Raw genomic sequence first — 17,125 nt, 5'->3', positions numbered from 1 at the left:
TCTCTCTCTCTCTCTCTCTCTCTCTCTCTCTCTCTCTCTCTCTCTCTCTCTCTCTCTCTCTCTCTCTTGACATCTGATTAGCCATTTCAAAACAAATGAGAAGATGAGATTATCGTTAAACAACTGCAAGCTACCTGGTCCTCAGCAAGGCTGTCGCAGTGATAGTATGAGTGTGATATAGTGGGAAACAAAGCTAGATTTGTAGTTAGATGACTTGGGTGTGACTTTTGCCCTTGGTACTTACTACTTGTATGACTTTAGGCAAGTCACTTCCCCTTTATAGGCTTTAGTTTCCTCATTTGTAAAATAAGGGGATTGGCTGATATGAACTCCTCTATGGTCTTTTCCACCTCTAGAGCCTAGACTCTTATGACCCCCTGAGTTCAGTCTCTATCTGAGGGCTTTAAGAAAAGGGGAAGGAGGGAGCTTATCATCATCATCAATAAACAATAAGATCATTTCTCCTTTGAAAATTTCAGATGTAAAAAAATGGGTGATTAAGATCTGAATGTAGCCTGGCTGGGCACCCTGTGCTTGCTAACCTCAGGGCTGGGAGTGTTTGGCTCTCTTCATTCAGTATTTGGCACATTGTTAGGGTTTATTATCCCTTTTTCTTCAAGACTTTAATTCTCATTCTAAAATTCATTATCACTATGCAATATGATAACCAGTACACAGTGCTTTATAATTCCAGTGTCCTTTTCCCCATGTCATCTCATTTGATCTTCACACCAGTGCTATTGTTGGCCAGGTCATCCCTATTTTGTAGAAAGGGAAACAGGCTCAGAGATAAGTGTCTTGTGTGCAAGATGACCCAGCCAGTGAAGGAAAAAACCCAGGTACAGCCAAGTCTTTGACCCCAAATCCAGTGCTCTCTTTCCACAATGTTTGTGGTCTTTCTGGCATGATCCTTCTGTCAGAATAAGAGGCACTCTGCTCTTTGCATCTATGTGACTTTGTTAGGGACAAGTAAATGGCCAGCTGCCATTTCTCCTTTGTTGTGAATACCATCCGGTCTGCGCTTTCCATTTCCTTGAATACATAGTTGTGCATATATGTCCATATTGTCTTTGTTTTTTTGTTTTTTTAACCTTTACATTATGTCTCTATAACAAATCAAAGACAGATGGACAAGGACTAGGCGATAGGGGTTAAGTGAGTTGCTCAGGGTCACACAGCTAAAAAGTAACTGAGGCTAAATTTGAACCCAGGTTCTCCCAACTCCAGGCCTGGAGCTCTATTCACTGAGCCATCTAGCTGACCCTGAATGTAAAGGTTTTTAAAAATATTTAAATAATGTCTGGCTGTCCTCATATTGTCTTTAGAATTAGAATGCTAACGCCCTGAGAGCAGGATGCTGCTAATGAAACAGCATCCCTGTTTTAATTTTTGTCTTTTTATTCTCAAGACTTAGCATGGTGTCTGGTACATAGTAGGTAAACCCTTATTAGAAGCTTGTTGATGGATTGAGAAGAGTGGTTTTTCCCCATCATCCTGAACACTTGGAACATCATTTGAAATCCACAAAGATGATTATGTAAGACCTAGATTCAAATTCTGCTCACATCCTTATTAATTATGTGGTCCTGGGCTCAATTCCTTACCTATAAAATGAAACTAGATTTGATGGTGTCTAAAGCTCTGATTTTGTAATCCTTTGTTCTTCAATACTGGAACCAGTAAGTATTTATTAAATGAATAGACAGAGAGATGGGGATTCATTGCCTTATCATACAGAGGATTCACTTGGGAGTAATTTGAATTAAATTGAATTCTCTTTGATTCTTGGTCTACCCAGACTTATCCCACGACTTTATCATCCTTGTTTCCTTAGTTGGCTCCATTCCCAAATCTTCCATCATTCATTGCTCCATTAGTCATTCTCTCCCAGACTTCTCCATCACTTGCCTCTCTCCTCAGCTTGAGAGAAGGTGACATGGTGTCTTGTAGATAGAGCACTGGATTTGGGCTCTGATCATCTGAGGTCATTTTCTTACTCTGTTCAACCTTGGGCAAGTTCCTTAATTTTTCAGGGTCTCAGGTTAGACTAGATGACCTCTAAGATTCCCTATGGCACTATCCTATGTGCCTGTCTATAGATTCCTCCACTATCTTCCTATGCTCACCCTAACTCCACAATAGTTCACCTCATCATTCACTTGATGCAACTTAACTACTTCATCACTGCCTATACAGTGGTTCCCAAACTTTTTTGGCCTACCGCCCCCTTTCCAGAAAAAATATTACTTAGCCCCCTGGAAATTAATTTTTTTTTAATTTTAATAGCAATTAATAGGAAAGATAATGCATCTGTGGCCATCACCACTTCCCCCATCGCTATAGCACCCACCAGGGGGCGGTAGCGCCCACTTTGGGAATCATTGGCCTATACTATCTTCTCTCCCACCCCAAGACTTACAATGACTTTCACCTGTCTCTCCACTGTATGCTCCTAACTCATCTGCCACCCATTTCCTTACTCCATACTTATCTCTAACTCTCTTTCTTTTCCTACCTCTCTACCATCTAGGTTAACCCCTAACTCTCCTCTGCATCCACCTCTACACCACAGACACTCATCCCTCTGCTCAGAGATTGTATTATTTGTTCATTCACCAACAGACTCCGTGTTTATCTCATTGCTTGTCATCAGTGTTTCTCTTTTTCTTCTTTCTGACAATTCTTGTAAACTGTTACATGAAAGGTTAAAAAGGTTTCTAATAGGTACTTTATGATTACTTCAAAGAATTTACCTGGTTCTGCATTAGAAACTATCCAAGATTTCAAAAATAAGTCTCCTCCTTTTTTTCAAGAGTTTGAATGTCCCTGTTACTGCTTGGAAGGTGGACTAACATTTGTCAAAACTGTGTAAAAATGAACTACAATCCACAGGCCTCTCCAGAGTCACAGGTGGAAACCTCAGGAAATTGATAGTTTGAGGCAGTTTTTTGCTGAAATTTTAGAGGAGATTTTTCTCAAACTGATGCACATAATGGGAGTAAATGCATTTACATTTTTTTTGAAGTTCAATTCATTTTCTTCTCATGGGGACCTTTCTATCCTGCCTTACGATTTGACCCATTCTTCTTGTATATAGTATGCAGGGTTCTAGTCACATTTTCCAACAGGTGTAGGATCCATGTTCTTTTTAGTTCTTCCATGAACTTCACTGTTCACTGTGTTCACTTCAGCCCTTCCTCTCTCGTCCCTTTGCCAGCAGATCTCTTCCTCAGGCTTTGGAGTGGCTCTGGCTGATTTTTTTGTTCATCTCAGCTGAGAAGTAGTTGGCAGTGCGTTAAGGTAGTTCTCCTTTTCCTCTCTTGTAGGAATGGACAGTGGGTCCAATGACTCCTCTTTGTACTGCCCATTGCATGGTCAAGAGATTCTCAAGTTGTTCTGCGAGACCTGTGATGTCCTCACGTGCCATAGCTGCCTAATGATTGACCACAAAGATCACAGGTATTGATGGGGATGACTGGACTCCTCAGGCAACCACTCTCAATGTTCTTATCATTAAGACCAGGGAAGGAACATGTAATATAAATCCACATATTCTACAGTGCCTCATTTTCTCCTCTACATCCTGATAGCTATTAGGAAGGACATACATAGAGAATATAGAATCTGTGGATACGTATAAAGTTGAAACTAAAAATATCCTTCTAGATCATTTAGTTAGAGTTCCCATTTTATAACTGAGGCCCAGATAGGGTGAGTGACTTGATTAAAGTCACACAGTAAGGTTCTTAATTCCTAATCCTAAATATCTTTCCACTATCCCATCCTGTAGGTCCTCCAAATGTACTGATTAGCATTTATTTAACCTTTTCCCCCGATTTAAACTGTCCTCTAGCAGAGCACTGAAAATGACAAAAAGGGAGCAAAAAGGAGAAAGAAAAAATAGAAGCGAAAGGGCCTTAGTTCTAAATTGAAGCATCCCACTTTGAGTACCTTGGAATTTGCTAGAACATCTTGGGAAATAAAGAAAGACCAACAAGCTGAGCAGAAGTGAATCTAGGGGATACCCAGAAAGCACTTTTTCTTCCTTCAATGCCATTGTAGACATTCTCCAATTCCCTAAGAAAGTGTTCTAATACATACTGTTGCTTCTTTTATGCAGGTGCAGACATCTAGAAGAGGTTTTGCAAAACCAAAGGATGCTTCTGGAAAGTGTGACCACTCAAGTGGAGCATAAGAAAACTGGGTTACAGGCTTCTGCTAAACAGATTGAAGACAGGTACCTTTTTTGTTCATCCCATTTTAGCTTCAGTGGAGGTGGTGGGGCATCTCCGAGGATCACTATTTTCAGCTCATCCCCTCTCCTCACATGCCCTACAAAGACTATGAGACTTCATGCTTATCCAAAGGAAAAGAAATAAGTGAAAGATACAAACCATAAGTTGGGTAAAATTTAGTGAGTTTGGATCAACTGTTAGTGCCATAGGTGTTGATGTTGTGTAGGCAGAGCCTTTGTGCCTGCATGTGTCCACATAGACTTGTATCTACATTTGCACTAAATAGTGGAGACCATCCACATAGCTAAGAAACATTTGTGCTAAGTGCCATGGTGATGGGTATCTCTGCCTATCAATAGAGACTAGGCAGTTCTCAGGCATCCTCTTTTATAATCCACAAACCCCACTCATCTCTGGTTACCCTTCAGCCTCTGTGACCATCTTATCTTGCCAAGGTTTTCCAGGGTACTGTGTTCTCGTGTGCCCCCCACTCACTTCTAGTGATTATTAATAAATCCTAAACATATACTATTTAAAGTTTTATTATATATTAATTTTAATTTTTACATATGTTGGCTGCTTGATGAATACTTTCTGTCTCTGGAATTCACAAAGACCATTTCCTAAGGCACAGAAAGGCTGTAATCTGGGTGAGGTTGGGACTGCCCATACTGATAAAATCACAGATCCTTGAAGTATTGCAGTCTTTTCTTAGAACAGATCTCAGGAGGTATGTTGTGAGAATGAGAATCCACCCTTTTGACAGAAGAATAAATTTCTTCTCGAAGTAATTTGTCCTTGCACGTAGAGTAAACAATAATAATTTGTTCAGCATTCAATGAACCCTTATTAGGTAACGATGTACAGAGCACTGGGCTAAGTAGTGAGAGAGAATCGATGTTTAGATAAGAGAGTTCCTGATATCATGTATTGTGCAATCCTATAGTAATGAGACTCATAAAAATAACTGTAATATTACACGATTTCTAACACAACATCGCATAATGTATCAGAGAGAGTTAAAAGCTAACGTACTAAAATATGAGAATTGAGGGGGACTGAAGTTACCAAGGATGGGATGAGGGAAGACTTCATGGAATTAAAGGTCAGAGCTGGGACTGAAATCTTTTTTGCTATAGCAGCTTACCTCTCTAGCATCTTATTCTTAAGGTGGAGTGACTCCCTCTTCATCCGTGTGCTTTTTTAGTGGCATGTTGAATCTGTTGAGCTTAGAGTTTAGAGTTTGTTTGAAAGTCGTGTGTTTTTGATCATTGGCTTGCTGATCAAGTATGATGGTCCCTGTGCATGGTATTTTAGATAAGTACCTTTTGAAGCCTGAGAATAGACCAATTTTCTTGCTAAAGGAAATTCTCAAATTGTCCTCTGACTTTCCACCATATAGGCTGTCTAGTTTGTTAGTTTTAGCATTTAATTTCTCTTGACTGATCCTCTGACAAGTGATGGAAGCCCAGGGGAAACAAGAGGCTTAAAACACATTGTGATATCTTTGTTCTCCTTTTCAGGCTATTTGAAGTCAAGCATCTTCATAGGAAAGTAGAAAACCAAATCAAAATGGCCAAGATGGTTCTGATGAATGAATTGAACAAGCAAGCCAATGGACTTTTGGAACAGTTGGAGGTATGTGTTGGGAGAAGATAAGGTGAGAACCACCATTCCTGATGAAATCTGCCTATTGTTAATAATCTCATTAGCTCACATTTCCAAGTTTCTTTATAGACCTCCCTTATATTTGTTTATCAATATTCATGTTTATAAATATTGTCTCAGTGAAAAATGAAGCTCAAAGAGGTTATTTAGCATCAAAGATTTAGTGCTGGAAGAGGCCTTCAAGGCCATCAGTTCCAACTGCCTCATTTTCTGGATGAGGAGACTGAGACCAAGAAGGGTTAACTGATTTGCCTAAGTTAATTAGTGCCTGAGGTAGTCTTTGATCTTAGGTCATTTTGACTCCAAGTCCAGGGCCTGTCTCAAGTTTCTTCCCACTCTGGTTCTTTCTCCATTCAGCCATAAAGGGATTTTCCTAAAACTCAGGTCTGATCATATCACTTTCCCTACTCAAAAAAATTCCCTCTATTTCCTCCAGGAGCAAATGCAAAATGTTCTATTGCATTCAGAGCCTTTTGCAAGTTCCTTCCTAACTTTTCAGGTTTTTTAGGGCTTACTCCCTCCCATGTACTCTTTGATCCAGTAACACTGGCCTCATGGCTGTTCCATGAACAAGATGGAGTAAGATACTCCATCACTCATCTTTGGCCATTTTCTCTGGCAGTCCTTCATGCCGGGAATACTCTCCCTCCTCCTCTCTGACTGTTGACCTCCCTGGCTTAGTTTAAGTTACAACTAAAATCCCTTCTTTCACTGGAAGCCCCCCTCTTAGTTCCAGTGCCTTCCCTCTATTAATATATACTTACATAGAGCTTGCTTTATATATGTTTGTTTGCATGTTGTCTTCCTCATTAGTTTGTAAGCTCCTTGTGGCAAGGATTATCTTTTACTTCTTTTTGTATCGCAGCACTTATCATAGTGCCTGGCACCTAGCAGATGCTTAATAAATGTTTATGGATTGATTGGTTATCAAGAATTTATTAAACACTAAGTGCCAACTATACACAAGGCACTGGGGATAAAAATACAGAGAATGAAAGAATTCCTGCTCTCAAAGAGGGATTAGAGTCCAACACAGATATTCTTATATATTGAATGTTCTTATATTCTCTCTTAATCCTACTCTTCTTCCTTTTATTATTGGTACACAGTGCCCTCAACTCTCAACATTTGCAAATGCCCTGTAGTTTACCCCACACATAAGTTGTCTGTCAGTAATCCAGCCCAATTATCTGCTGTCCATTTTCTCTGTCAATGCCAGGGTTTCACCAATGAAAGGAAGCAGAAACTGGAGCAGCAGTTACAGAGCATCATGGTCTTAAACCGCCAGTTTGAGCACGTGCAGAACTTCATCAACTGGGCAGTCTGCAGTAAGAACAGCATCCCCTTTCTCTTCAGCAAAGAACTGGTAAGGGAGCTCCAACACTTGCTCCTGTCCCTGCCCCAGTCCCAGCCCCTGCCCCAGCCCCTGCTCCATCCTGTGCCCCACTCCCTGTCCTTATCTCTGCCCCAGCCTCTAAAAAATCTCCCCTTCTACCTTCTGGGTTCCAATAAAGCAAGTCTAGTCCCTTTTCACCTTTATAACCCTTGAGCTTTCTGAAGACATTGATTATGTCCTCATGTAGGGCCTCTGCTCTTCTCTGCCTCTCCAGTCTTCTGCACCTCTTCCTTCAACCAAAAGGCTTCTGATTCCCAGCTCAGTGCTTTTCCCATTACGCTGCATCGCCTCTGCTGGTAGAATAGTTTCCTGGGAAATTTAGGACTAGAGAGCCATTCCAAATTGAAGGTGTTTGGGTATCGTGAGAGCAAAATTAAATGAATACTCCAAGTATTTAAATTTACAGGGTTTAATAATAACAAAAGTGAGAGAGAAAGGGATTCCTTCAGCCAAGTGAGCAGAGCACAGAGCCAGAGACCCACACCTGCTGCGCTTTACCAAAACAAACGCCCAAAAAGAGCTCCTCTGGTTGGGTTTCAGCAAAATTTCTCTCTCAAACGTAAAGACGTAACTTAGAAGGATGCTGGGTAAATGTGAATCAGGTGAGAGAAATTTCTATTTGCATAGTATGTAGCAAGAAGAGATTTCTTTGGGTCTAGTGTATGTGTGTGGGACAGCATCCACCCCATCCCATAGCATCCAAAAGAGCTTCACATCTTTTCATGGCTACTTAGCTAACGTTCTCCTGCTCACTCCCTGACGGAAACACCTTCTAAAACGAAGAGCCATTCCCCTGTTGTGCTCTGCTCAGTATACTGGCTACAAACAAATTACCCCGTGGAAATCTCAGAATGAAAACGATTTATAGGAAGATTAACAATCTGTTAACACAGACCAGACTTTCACATCCTCGCTCCCTCTTACTGCTACCTCCAGTCCAAATTAGATCCCTCTGGTCAAGTGGCAGGTTCTCTCTTGGACCCCCTCAACTCCTGATACAAACTACTTTCAACATAGCCACACGAACCCCAAGTCCAATATTTCTCTGGGATTCTGGCCACAGCATTTCGTTGGACCACACTGTGGCAGGAGAGCTCAGGACAAGATCCAAGAGAGGCTTTTCTTAGTTTTCTTTACTCAAGCCTTCAGACTTTATGAAATCAGGTTTCTTTAGTCCCATTTTACTTCCTCTGCTTTTCTCCTTGTCACTAACCTACCTAAGCAACATAGTACTCATCGTCCGTATATCAGTTTCATTGCCTTCTCAGTACAGCATTATAGTAGACATTATTTTATTTAAAAACCAATTATACTGTGATTATTCTGTTCCCAGGAAATCCCCCTGTTCTTGTGGAGAAAGATTTTTTTCTGCAACAGGGCAAAAATGGGAAGTTTATAGAACACAGCAATGGAAAGCCAAAGGAACTTAAAAAAAAAAAAAAACCAAAAACCAAAAAACTCTTACTTTCTGTCTTAGTAACAACTCCAAGTCAGATGGACAAGGGCTAGGCAAATGGGATTAAGTGACTTGCCCAGGGTCGCACAGCTAAGGAAGTGTCTGTGACCAAATCTGAACCCAGGTCCTTTTTGGTAGAGAAGCCTTTTAAAAAAAGGAGAAAAAAGTAGAGAAGTGGAATATAAATCCATAATCCCAAAAATCTTTATATCTTGTCTGGTCTTCAGATCAGAAGTGAGAGATTTCTTCTGCCCAGAAGGCAGAAAAACCTTTATTTTGAACAAGGATTCTAGAACTCCTAGCAATCAGAACTGGAAAGGCTCTTAGAAATCATTTAGCCCAACTCCTTCACTTTATAAGAAGGAAGCTAAGGCCCAGAGATGAGAAGGGATTTGCCCAAGGTAACATAGGTAGTAAATAGTGGAGCTGAGCTTTACACTTAGGCCAGAGAATCATAGACTTTCTGAGCTGGAGGGGACCTCAGAGGCCATTTGTCCCAACCCTTCAAAATCTCTTTTGTGAGATACTTAACAGGTGGTCATTCAGCATTTGTTTGAAGACCTTCATGGCCCAAAGACCTCCTGAGGTAGCCCATTCCACTTTGGGAAAGTTGTAAGTGTAAGGAAATTTTTCCTTATATCAAACCTAAATTTTCTTCTGTTCATTAACCATTCCTTTAATAATATGTTCCTTTTTTTTTTCTTCTAGGAATTGAACTAAAGCTTCTTACTCTGTAGTTTGCATATTCTATTCTCTTATCTTTTGAAAACTGAAACAATATTTGTCTCTTTCCAATCCTTTGGTGTAAGATACAGTATAATGGAATAGATAGAGAGCTAACCTAGGAGAGGGGAAGACCTGGTTCAAGAACTACCTTTGACACATATTGGCTTTATGACCCTGGACAAGTCACTTAACTTCTCATTGCTCTAGGCTACTCTCTAAGACTATAAATTCAAGATAAGGTAGAAAAACCCTTTTATCTGGAATTTCCCACTTTGATCACAGGTCCAGGCCCTGTCTTCATTCTTTAACTCTGTTGTGCCTCTCTTGTTCTCCCAAGCCTTCCAAAGATCTCTGACAATAGCTTAACAGTTACATTTGCAAATTCTTTCAGATGCTTAGGAAAACTCCATCTCCCCACTTAGTATCAACTCCCATTAGCCATTTTTGTTCTATCCCTTCCAGTTCAAAGTTCATTTTCACTGGCCCAGAATACTGAAACAGAGTTAAGTAGCTCTTTCTTTTCTTTGCTCTCTCTTATGATAGACCCATCCATCTTCCTCTTTTCTGAATATAGCCAAAAACAAAAACCTTGTTTCCTTTGCTTTCTACCCCAATCTCGGTTCAGAGTTAGCATTCTTGACCCTGTTCATATAGTGCTCTACTTTTGCATTCATTCTCCAGTGCCTGCTTTCTTTTCTGTCTTCCGTCCATGCTTTAAAAAAAAAATCTCAATTGGATGATGAGGATACACAGTGACTCTTTTTTTAAATTTTTACAAAAATTTTAAAATTAAAAAAATTTTTCAAACATTTATTTATTTTTATAGTGACTCTTTAGATGACTGTCTCCTTTCTTTTTTCATTTAGATTTATCTTTAGGATTTTACCCCTGAAAACTTTCTATCCTTTTTGGGCCAGAATTTTAATTCATAGATCCTATTTCTCTTTTCTTTCTTTTTGAAGGCTTTGCTGATATTTTTTTACATTGCTGTCATTGCCTAATCCTCCAGTTCTCTCCCCATCCCCTAGAGAACACTTCCTTGTAATAGAGAAGTACAGAAAAGGTTCCAGCATCCCAGACCAACATATAGACCATATCTGATGGCACAACCCACCTTTCCTACCTGATAGTCCTCTTAATTTGTTACCAAAATGAACAACCTATCTGAGGTCAGATTTGAACCCAGCTCCTCCCATTTATCTCTAGGCCTGCTTCTTTATCTATTGAGCCAACTTTCTGCACCTGAGGGCAGATAATGCACAATGTTATTCTTTTCTTTCTATTACCTGTCCTGTGTTTTCTAGATAAGTTGTTTATATAATGTCCTATTTAGTGCCTACTGTATAGCAGATACTGTGCTTTACAATTGTTTTCTCATTTGATCCTCATAACCACCCTGGGAGGAAGGTGTTATTATCATTCCCATTTTATAGATGAGGAAACTGAAGCCACCATCTGTGCCCCTCAGGTCTCCAGGTTCTTGTCCAGGATGATTCATTTTAGCAATTCTCTTTAGTTTCTTTCTGGCGGCATCTTTATGGTATCACCAGAAGTGGGTACTAGTCATTTGGCCTGTTGGAGCAATCTGTGGAGAAAGAATGCTCCCAGGAGTGGGATCTCCCAACCTCTTTTGTGAGTGAGAGGAAGTTTATTCACTAACTTTTAGGCCTACCACGATACAAATGCGATATTTGGGGTTTATAAAGTATGAAATATTCCATTTCAGTCCCAAGTCCTTATCCGTTTGCTTATTCATTTAACAAATATTTATTAAGTACTCAATGGGTGCAAGATCTCTGTGATAGGCACAGAAGGAGCTATTAAGGATAAAACATAGTGCCTGTCCTCAAAAGTTTAATTGACTCACTTGACAATTAATTTTATGTTTTTTTATTTTATTTTATTTTATATTTATTTTTTATTTAATTTTTTATTTTTATTTTGAATATTTTCCCATAGTTCCTTTTATTTTTTATTTTATTTTGAATATTTTCCCATAGTTCCTTTTATTTTTTATTTTTATTTTGAATATTTTCCCATAGTTCCTTTTATGTTTTAACTCGTCCAACAGAAAGGAAAACAGATATGAGAAAGAGAAGCGACTGGTATGGGGTTGTATGCCAACTGCTGTAGCTAAGAGAGAGACAGTCCTCAGTTTCCCCATTCCTCCTCCCTCCCCTTCATCTCTCTGCCTCAGTCTCTCTCTGTGTAGCTTGCCCACTGTACAACTCTTCTTTCTATTCAGAGACTCTCCGAATGCCCTTTTCTCTAAGTAGATTAAATTCACTTAGAAGACTCCTATGAATTTGATATTTTTGCTCTGCTGTTGCATTTAAGAGTCAGAATTAGTCAAAGTGAGCTTCCTCTGGTGGCCCTAGAGGAACCTCTCATGGAGGATAAGGATCTCCATTTGTGTCCTCGATGCCTATGAAAATGACCCTCCGGATTTTTGTCAGATTGTATTTCAGATGCAGCGTTTATTGGAGACGAGTTGTAACACAGATCCTGGCCCTCCCTGGAAGATCAGGTTTACCTGGGATCCTTCCTTCTGGACAAAGCAGCTGACAACCTTAGGTCAGTCAGAGGGAGACCCGTCTTGTGCTCAACATTGTTGTTAAGAATGCCTTTGTGGCCCATTGGGGAACTCTTTTTCTCTCATTGACCTCCACCAGTTGAAAAATTCACTGGATGAATTCATAGCTCATTGGAAAAAGTATCCTCAGTCTGACCTATGAGTCAGAAAGCTTCTAAAATGCCTACAATTAATAACAGCCAAGAAATCTCTTTTTGAGCTGATGAATTCATTATTTAAAGTACCTGATGGAATCTGAATGTTCTCTTGGTACCCCGGGCCATTTTGGTTTCAAAATACACACACACACACACACACACACACACACACACACACACACACACATTTGCACAACNACACACACACACACACACACACACACACACACACACACACACACACACGTTTGCACAACTATTTCCAAATAAGTAGAAGTATCTTGCCGGTATTTCAATTTCTTCCATCATCTCACTATCATCAATTTTAAGGTGGAATTGTAGGTTTGTGTTTATAAAATTTTGGAGAGGTTTTCAAACTTTTACTAAAACCTGGATTTTTTTCTTTAATGAGAAATCAGTGGGAAATATTTTGGGTTAGGCGATTTTTTTTTTTTATAAAAAAAGAACTTGATCTTGATTTTTTAAAAAAATGCCTGGGTAGATTCACAGTGGTAGACTGCTTGGGTAATTTATGGGCTACGGTGATGATTTTGGAAAACCTGTTTTGAATTTTTTCCCCTTTGGGTGCCTGGGGACACCGGCAGAAAATGGATTGAAATATTAGAAAAATTTATCTGGTATTTAACTAGTTCGATATGTAATGCTGCCATTTTGAAAGCTCTTTGAAAGGCAGCTAGGGTAGCTCAGTGCATAGAGCACCAGGCCTGGAGAGGGGAGGTCTTAGATTCAAATCTGAGCTCAGAAATTTCCTAATTGTGTGATCCTGAGCAAGTTACTTAACTCCACTTGCCTATCCCTTACTGCTCTTCTGCTTTGGAACCAATACTTAGTATCTGTTCTGAAACAGAAGGTAAGGGTTTATTTTTTCAAAAAAGCCTCTGCTTGGAATTCTAGCTTAGACAATAGGCTATTTGTTTTGCGACAGCTTGCTCATGTCAAAGAAAAATTAAATTTGTAGGATTTTAAGAGGGCAGCTTGGTATGGTGGAAGGAGTGCTGGATTTGGAGTTGAATAGATGTATACGAGTCTCCACTCTGTCACTTTTTACTTGTGCCATATTGGGCAAGTTACTTAACCTCTCCAGATTCTAATTTTCTCATTTCTAAAATGCAGGCGTTGGACGAGGTGATCCAAGGTCTTGGAACTCCCAATCTATGATTCTATGATAGACTAAAACCCCACAAGTTCAGGAATATATTTGCATGCGTGCACATGTGAATATAGGTGTGTTCCCACATGTATCTCTGTATTTATGTGTGTGCCTGTTGTACACACATGTGTATGTGTGTGTAAATGTGGCTGTGTATGCATGGAAGTTGTGTGATTGTTCTAATGCATTCAGAGCCCAACAAAGGCTGGCAGGAATGTCAGAGGGCATCTTGTCCAACCCATTCCTGTGCAAGAATCTCTTTTCCAACAGCCTTAATAAGGAGCCATCTGACCTTGGTCTGGAGATCATTAGTGATAGGAACTCATTATCCATCTTCTAATTTATTCCTCTTCTGGATAGCATTAATTATTGAAGAATTGTTCTTGTTGTTGTTGAGGCTATTTATCCAATTAAAGGACAAGAGAAGACTTATGGAGGATGTGAACATTGCCCACATTAACTTGAAGGACATGGGATTTCCTCTGGGGACCTTGTCTAGATGGAGGAACCAGAATATTAGGTGGGAGTTACAAGGAGGCAGGTTTCTGCTCCATAAAGGGAGAGCCTCCTGACCAATGAGATGCCCAGGAAGTGGTGAGCATCCTTTCTCTGGAGGGCGTCAGGCAGAGGCTAAATGAATGCCTATGTGCCAAGGGGGTTGTGGAGGCATCTCCTGCTGGGTGTAGCAGGTCAGACTTGGTGCTCTCTAAGGCTCCATCTGCCTTTAAGAGGTCTAGGATGATGGGATTGTGGATTTATCTCTCACATGCTCACAGGACTAGGGGACAGATTGAACTTAAAGCTTAGGTTAACAAAAGACCTTTTCTGAACTTGTCTCATTCCATATGCAGAAATTCAAATGACTTGTTTTATTCTTGAGAATCTGATACTGAGCTGGCTGCAAAATGTGTTAATCTATACAGTTCTAATTTTGTCCAAACTGAAGATTATTTTATAAAGCAAGCAAACAAAACCCATACTTTCCTAAAGCAGATTTCAAATTGGCAATTTGGGGCCTTCCAAGCAGCACTTTGGGGGTTGAGTTACTTCAAAAGCAGCTGTCAGATAAGTTTTCCTGGCTTGTATCCTAGCAATTTTTCCTGTCCTATTCTTTTGATCTTTGTCTTTCCAGTCACCTCAAAGTAAAAAGAAACCAAACAAACCTGAAAGACAAAAGTACCAAAGCAATCCCCCCCATTAATAATTTTATTTTTCTCTAAACTTCTACTGCCAAGGTGGGCCCCCCAGAAGGTGTATACTACTCCTAAGGTCAGGGGTTCTAATCCGTGGGTGTTGGCCACTGTTATAAGGGTTTTCTAACCCTTAGAGTTTATTGTTATTGTTCGGTATCACCAATAATTGTGTCCTGTGTGGACAGGCTGTTGGTTCTCAGAGCAGTCCAAAGAATTCTGGCTCAGGCCAGTATATAAAAATATAATTTTATTATGGGTAAAAAACAAAAGGAAGGGATAGTAAAAGGAAACAGGTAGAAAGGAAATTCTTATAATATATAGGTCCCTAACTAATAAATCTTACTTTAACCACCTAACCAAATCTGATCTGCAAGAATCAGCTTCTCCCTCAAACAGAACTGAGGCTATCCTCTCTTCTTAAACTATCTAAAATCCCAAAATACTTATCTAACTATCCTATCCTAAATTACAAACTTATTAACGAGAGGAATAAGTTAGGTTTCTTTTCCTTGCTGTCTAGATAAAAATTACAGCTTAGAATCGCCACAACCTTTCTCCACTCGCATAGCAATACTGCTGGGGCTTGCACTGGTTTTGCACCCAACCATCTCCTTTACTTGTCCAGGCTGATAGATGAATTTTGATGTGAAAAAACTGAGATTTTCCAATCTCACCAAGTAGCTCTTAGGACCTCCTTTCAGAAAGCACCTTGGGAAAATTCTCTTCTACCCATAATCCATCTCTGAGATTCCATTCAGATTTAAAGAAACCCAACTTAGAAATCTCTCTCATATATCTTATCAATACCACTTAACTCTATTTCCTAATGTACTCTTACTTAATGAACAAATAATTCTCTACACCACATAAGCACTACCAGTGTGCTTCCCACTGACAGTCATCCAGTAGACAGAATGAACTTCTAGAAAAGCTCTCTTTGCTGCCAGGGAACCATTCCTCTAAGCTGCTTCTCAGTTTGGCCTGGAGGGTGAGTTTTTGTTCCCAAAAGTCTCTCACTGGATGGTTAGCTCATCCCTGAAACTCTACTTTAGGGGTTTCCTTCACAGGAAGCTTCTAGTATTTTTCCTTTCTCATCTTTCAGCTATTAAAATTTGTCCAGGGCTTGACTTTTTAGAGCCCCCAGTGCCCTGGCTTCTTTGTTTGCTTGGCCAATGTTGTTCCTTCCTTGACTCAATCAGGGAGGTACCCAAGTATCATAAAAATATCACTGGATGTGGCTGAAGTTTCACATTTAGTTTATTATTTCCTTGGCATGTTGTGATTACATTATGGGCTTTCTGGGGTAAGGGGAGTCAAAGATCAACACTCTTACATAAAATTTACAAAACTTTGCACAGCTGTTATTTTAGTGTGGAAAGTACAACCCTCTGAGGTAGGTAGTGTATTATGACTCCCATTTCCCAGCAAAAGAAACTGAAGTTCAGAGATGTTTCTAGTCCTAGTAGGCTAGGGCCAAGATGGATAGAAAAGCTAGGATGTGAGAGCCCAGGTCTTTTGAATTCCAAGTTCAGGGTTACTTCTACCAAAATTTGAAAAGTTTTCTTAAGAATTACAAAACCAAACCAACAGTTCCACTTTACATTGATTTGGTAACACATTGATTAGGGAATCATTACTCAGATCACAGCTAGGTAAGATTTCCCTGGCTGTTTGCAAATAGATGTTGATCTAGGCTGGCTGTCTGTCTGTCTTTCTATCATGTACATAAATAACACATAATCATGTACATCACATACACACACCTCAGTTTAAAGATCAGTTCCACAAGGAGAATTATAGTGTGTCCTCCATTTACATTTCAAACATTAAGCATATTCAGTGGAGTACTGGACTTAGAATCAGGAAGACCAGGCTTCAAATTTTGCCTTTGTTGCCTTGTAGGTGCTTGACCATGGGCAAGTCATTGAATGTGTCTGAGCCTTAGTTTCCTCCTCTGTAAACTGAGGCTAAGAACCCCTGTCTGGCTCTCATGAGAATCAGCGTGGCGGCATAGAGAGAGAAGCGTGTGGGCCCTGCCAACGCCAAAGTTATCAGACTCTTTAGAGGTGTAATTTCTACTCTTTGTTTTGGTTTTGGGGCTGCTGCTCCAGCCCTCACCTACTTCCTTTACTCCCAGGATGCTGGATTTCAAGTGCTACCAAGAGATGCTATTTTTCAGCTTGAGTGTTATTGGGCTTCCCTCAATAGAGAAAAAGTGGAAGGAGATGGATTAGGGAAGGGAGTTTGTGTGAAGGGAGATGTGATCGGACACTCTGCAAAATCAGTAAGAGTTTTTCTCTCTATGTCTCATTCCTAATCATTCAATTCAGCAAATACTGACGTATCTCCTGTGTGCAGAGCATAATCCTCGGCATTAGGGGAGGTACAAAGATAGAAAAGGGAAGCACATTATTTAGTCTTGTAGGGACAAATAATGACATCATTAAACATTACTCAGCTTGCTGACTGAGACACATTTTGTCCCATCTCTGGGTTTCCATTTTTCCATATTTAAGATGACAAAAGAGGACTAACGCTGCCTAAGGACCC

The 17,125-nt window shown here is 40.0% G+C and overlaps 1 protein-coding gene across 1 annotated transcript in view; it reads left to right on the top strand.

The window, feature by feature from the left end:
* Positions 1–17,125, top strand: part of TRIM66 (tripartite motif containing 66) — a 66,970-nt gene that overhangs the window by 5,559 nt on the left and 44,286 nt on the right. Inside the window, exons 3-7 of the mRNA XM_044681813.1 lie at positions 3,327–3,459; positions 4,121–4,237; positions 5,759–5,873; positions 7,123–7,269; positions 11,938–12,055. Of these exons, the coding sequence (XP_044537748.1) occupies positions 3,327–3,459; positions 4,121–4,237; positions 5,759–5,873; positions 7,123–7,269; positions 11,938–12,055 (630 nt within the window). The remainder of the gene's footprint in view (positions 1–3,326; positions 3,460–4,120; positions 4,238–5,758; positions 5,874–7,122; positions 7,270–11,937; positions 12,056–17,125) is intronic.

The sequence above is a fragment of the Gracilinanus agilis genome, chromosome 6, assembly GCF_016433145.1.
Source record: "Gracilinanus agilis isolate LMUSP501 chromosome 6, AgileGrace, whole genome shotgun sequence".
Lineage (NCBI taxonomy): Eukaryota > Metazoa > Chordata > Mammalia > Didelphimorphia > Didelphidae > Gracilinanus > Gracilinanus agilis.
The sequence above is the reverse complement of the archived record's forward strand: the minus strand, read 5'-3'. Positions and strand labels throughout refer to the sequence as shown.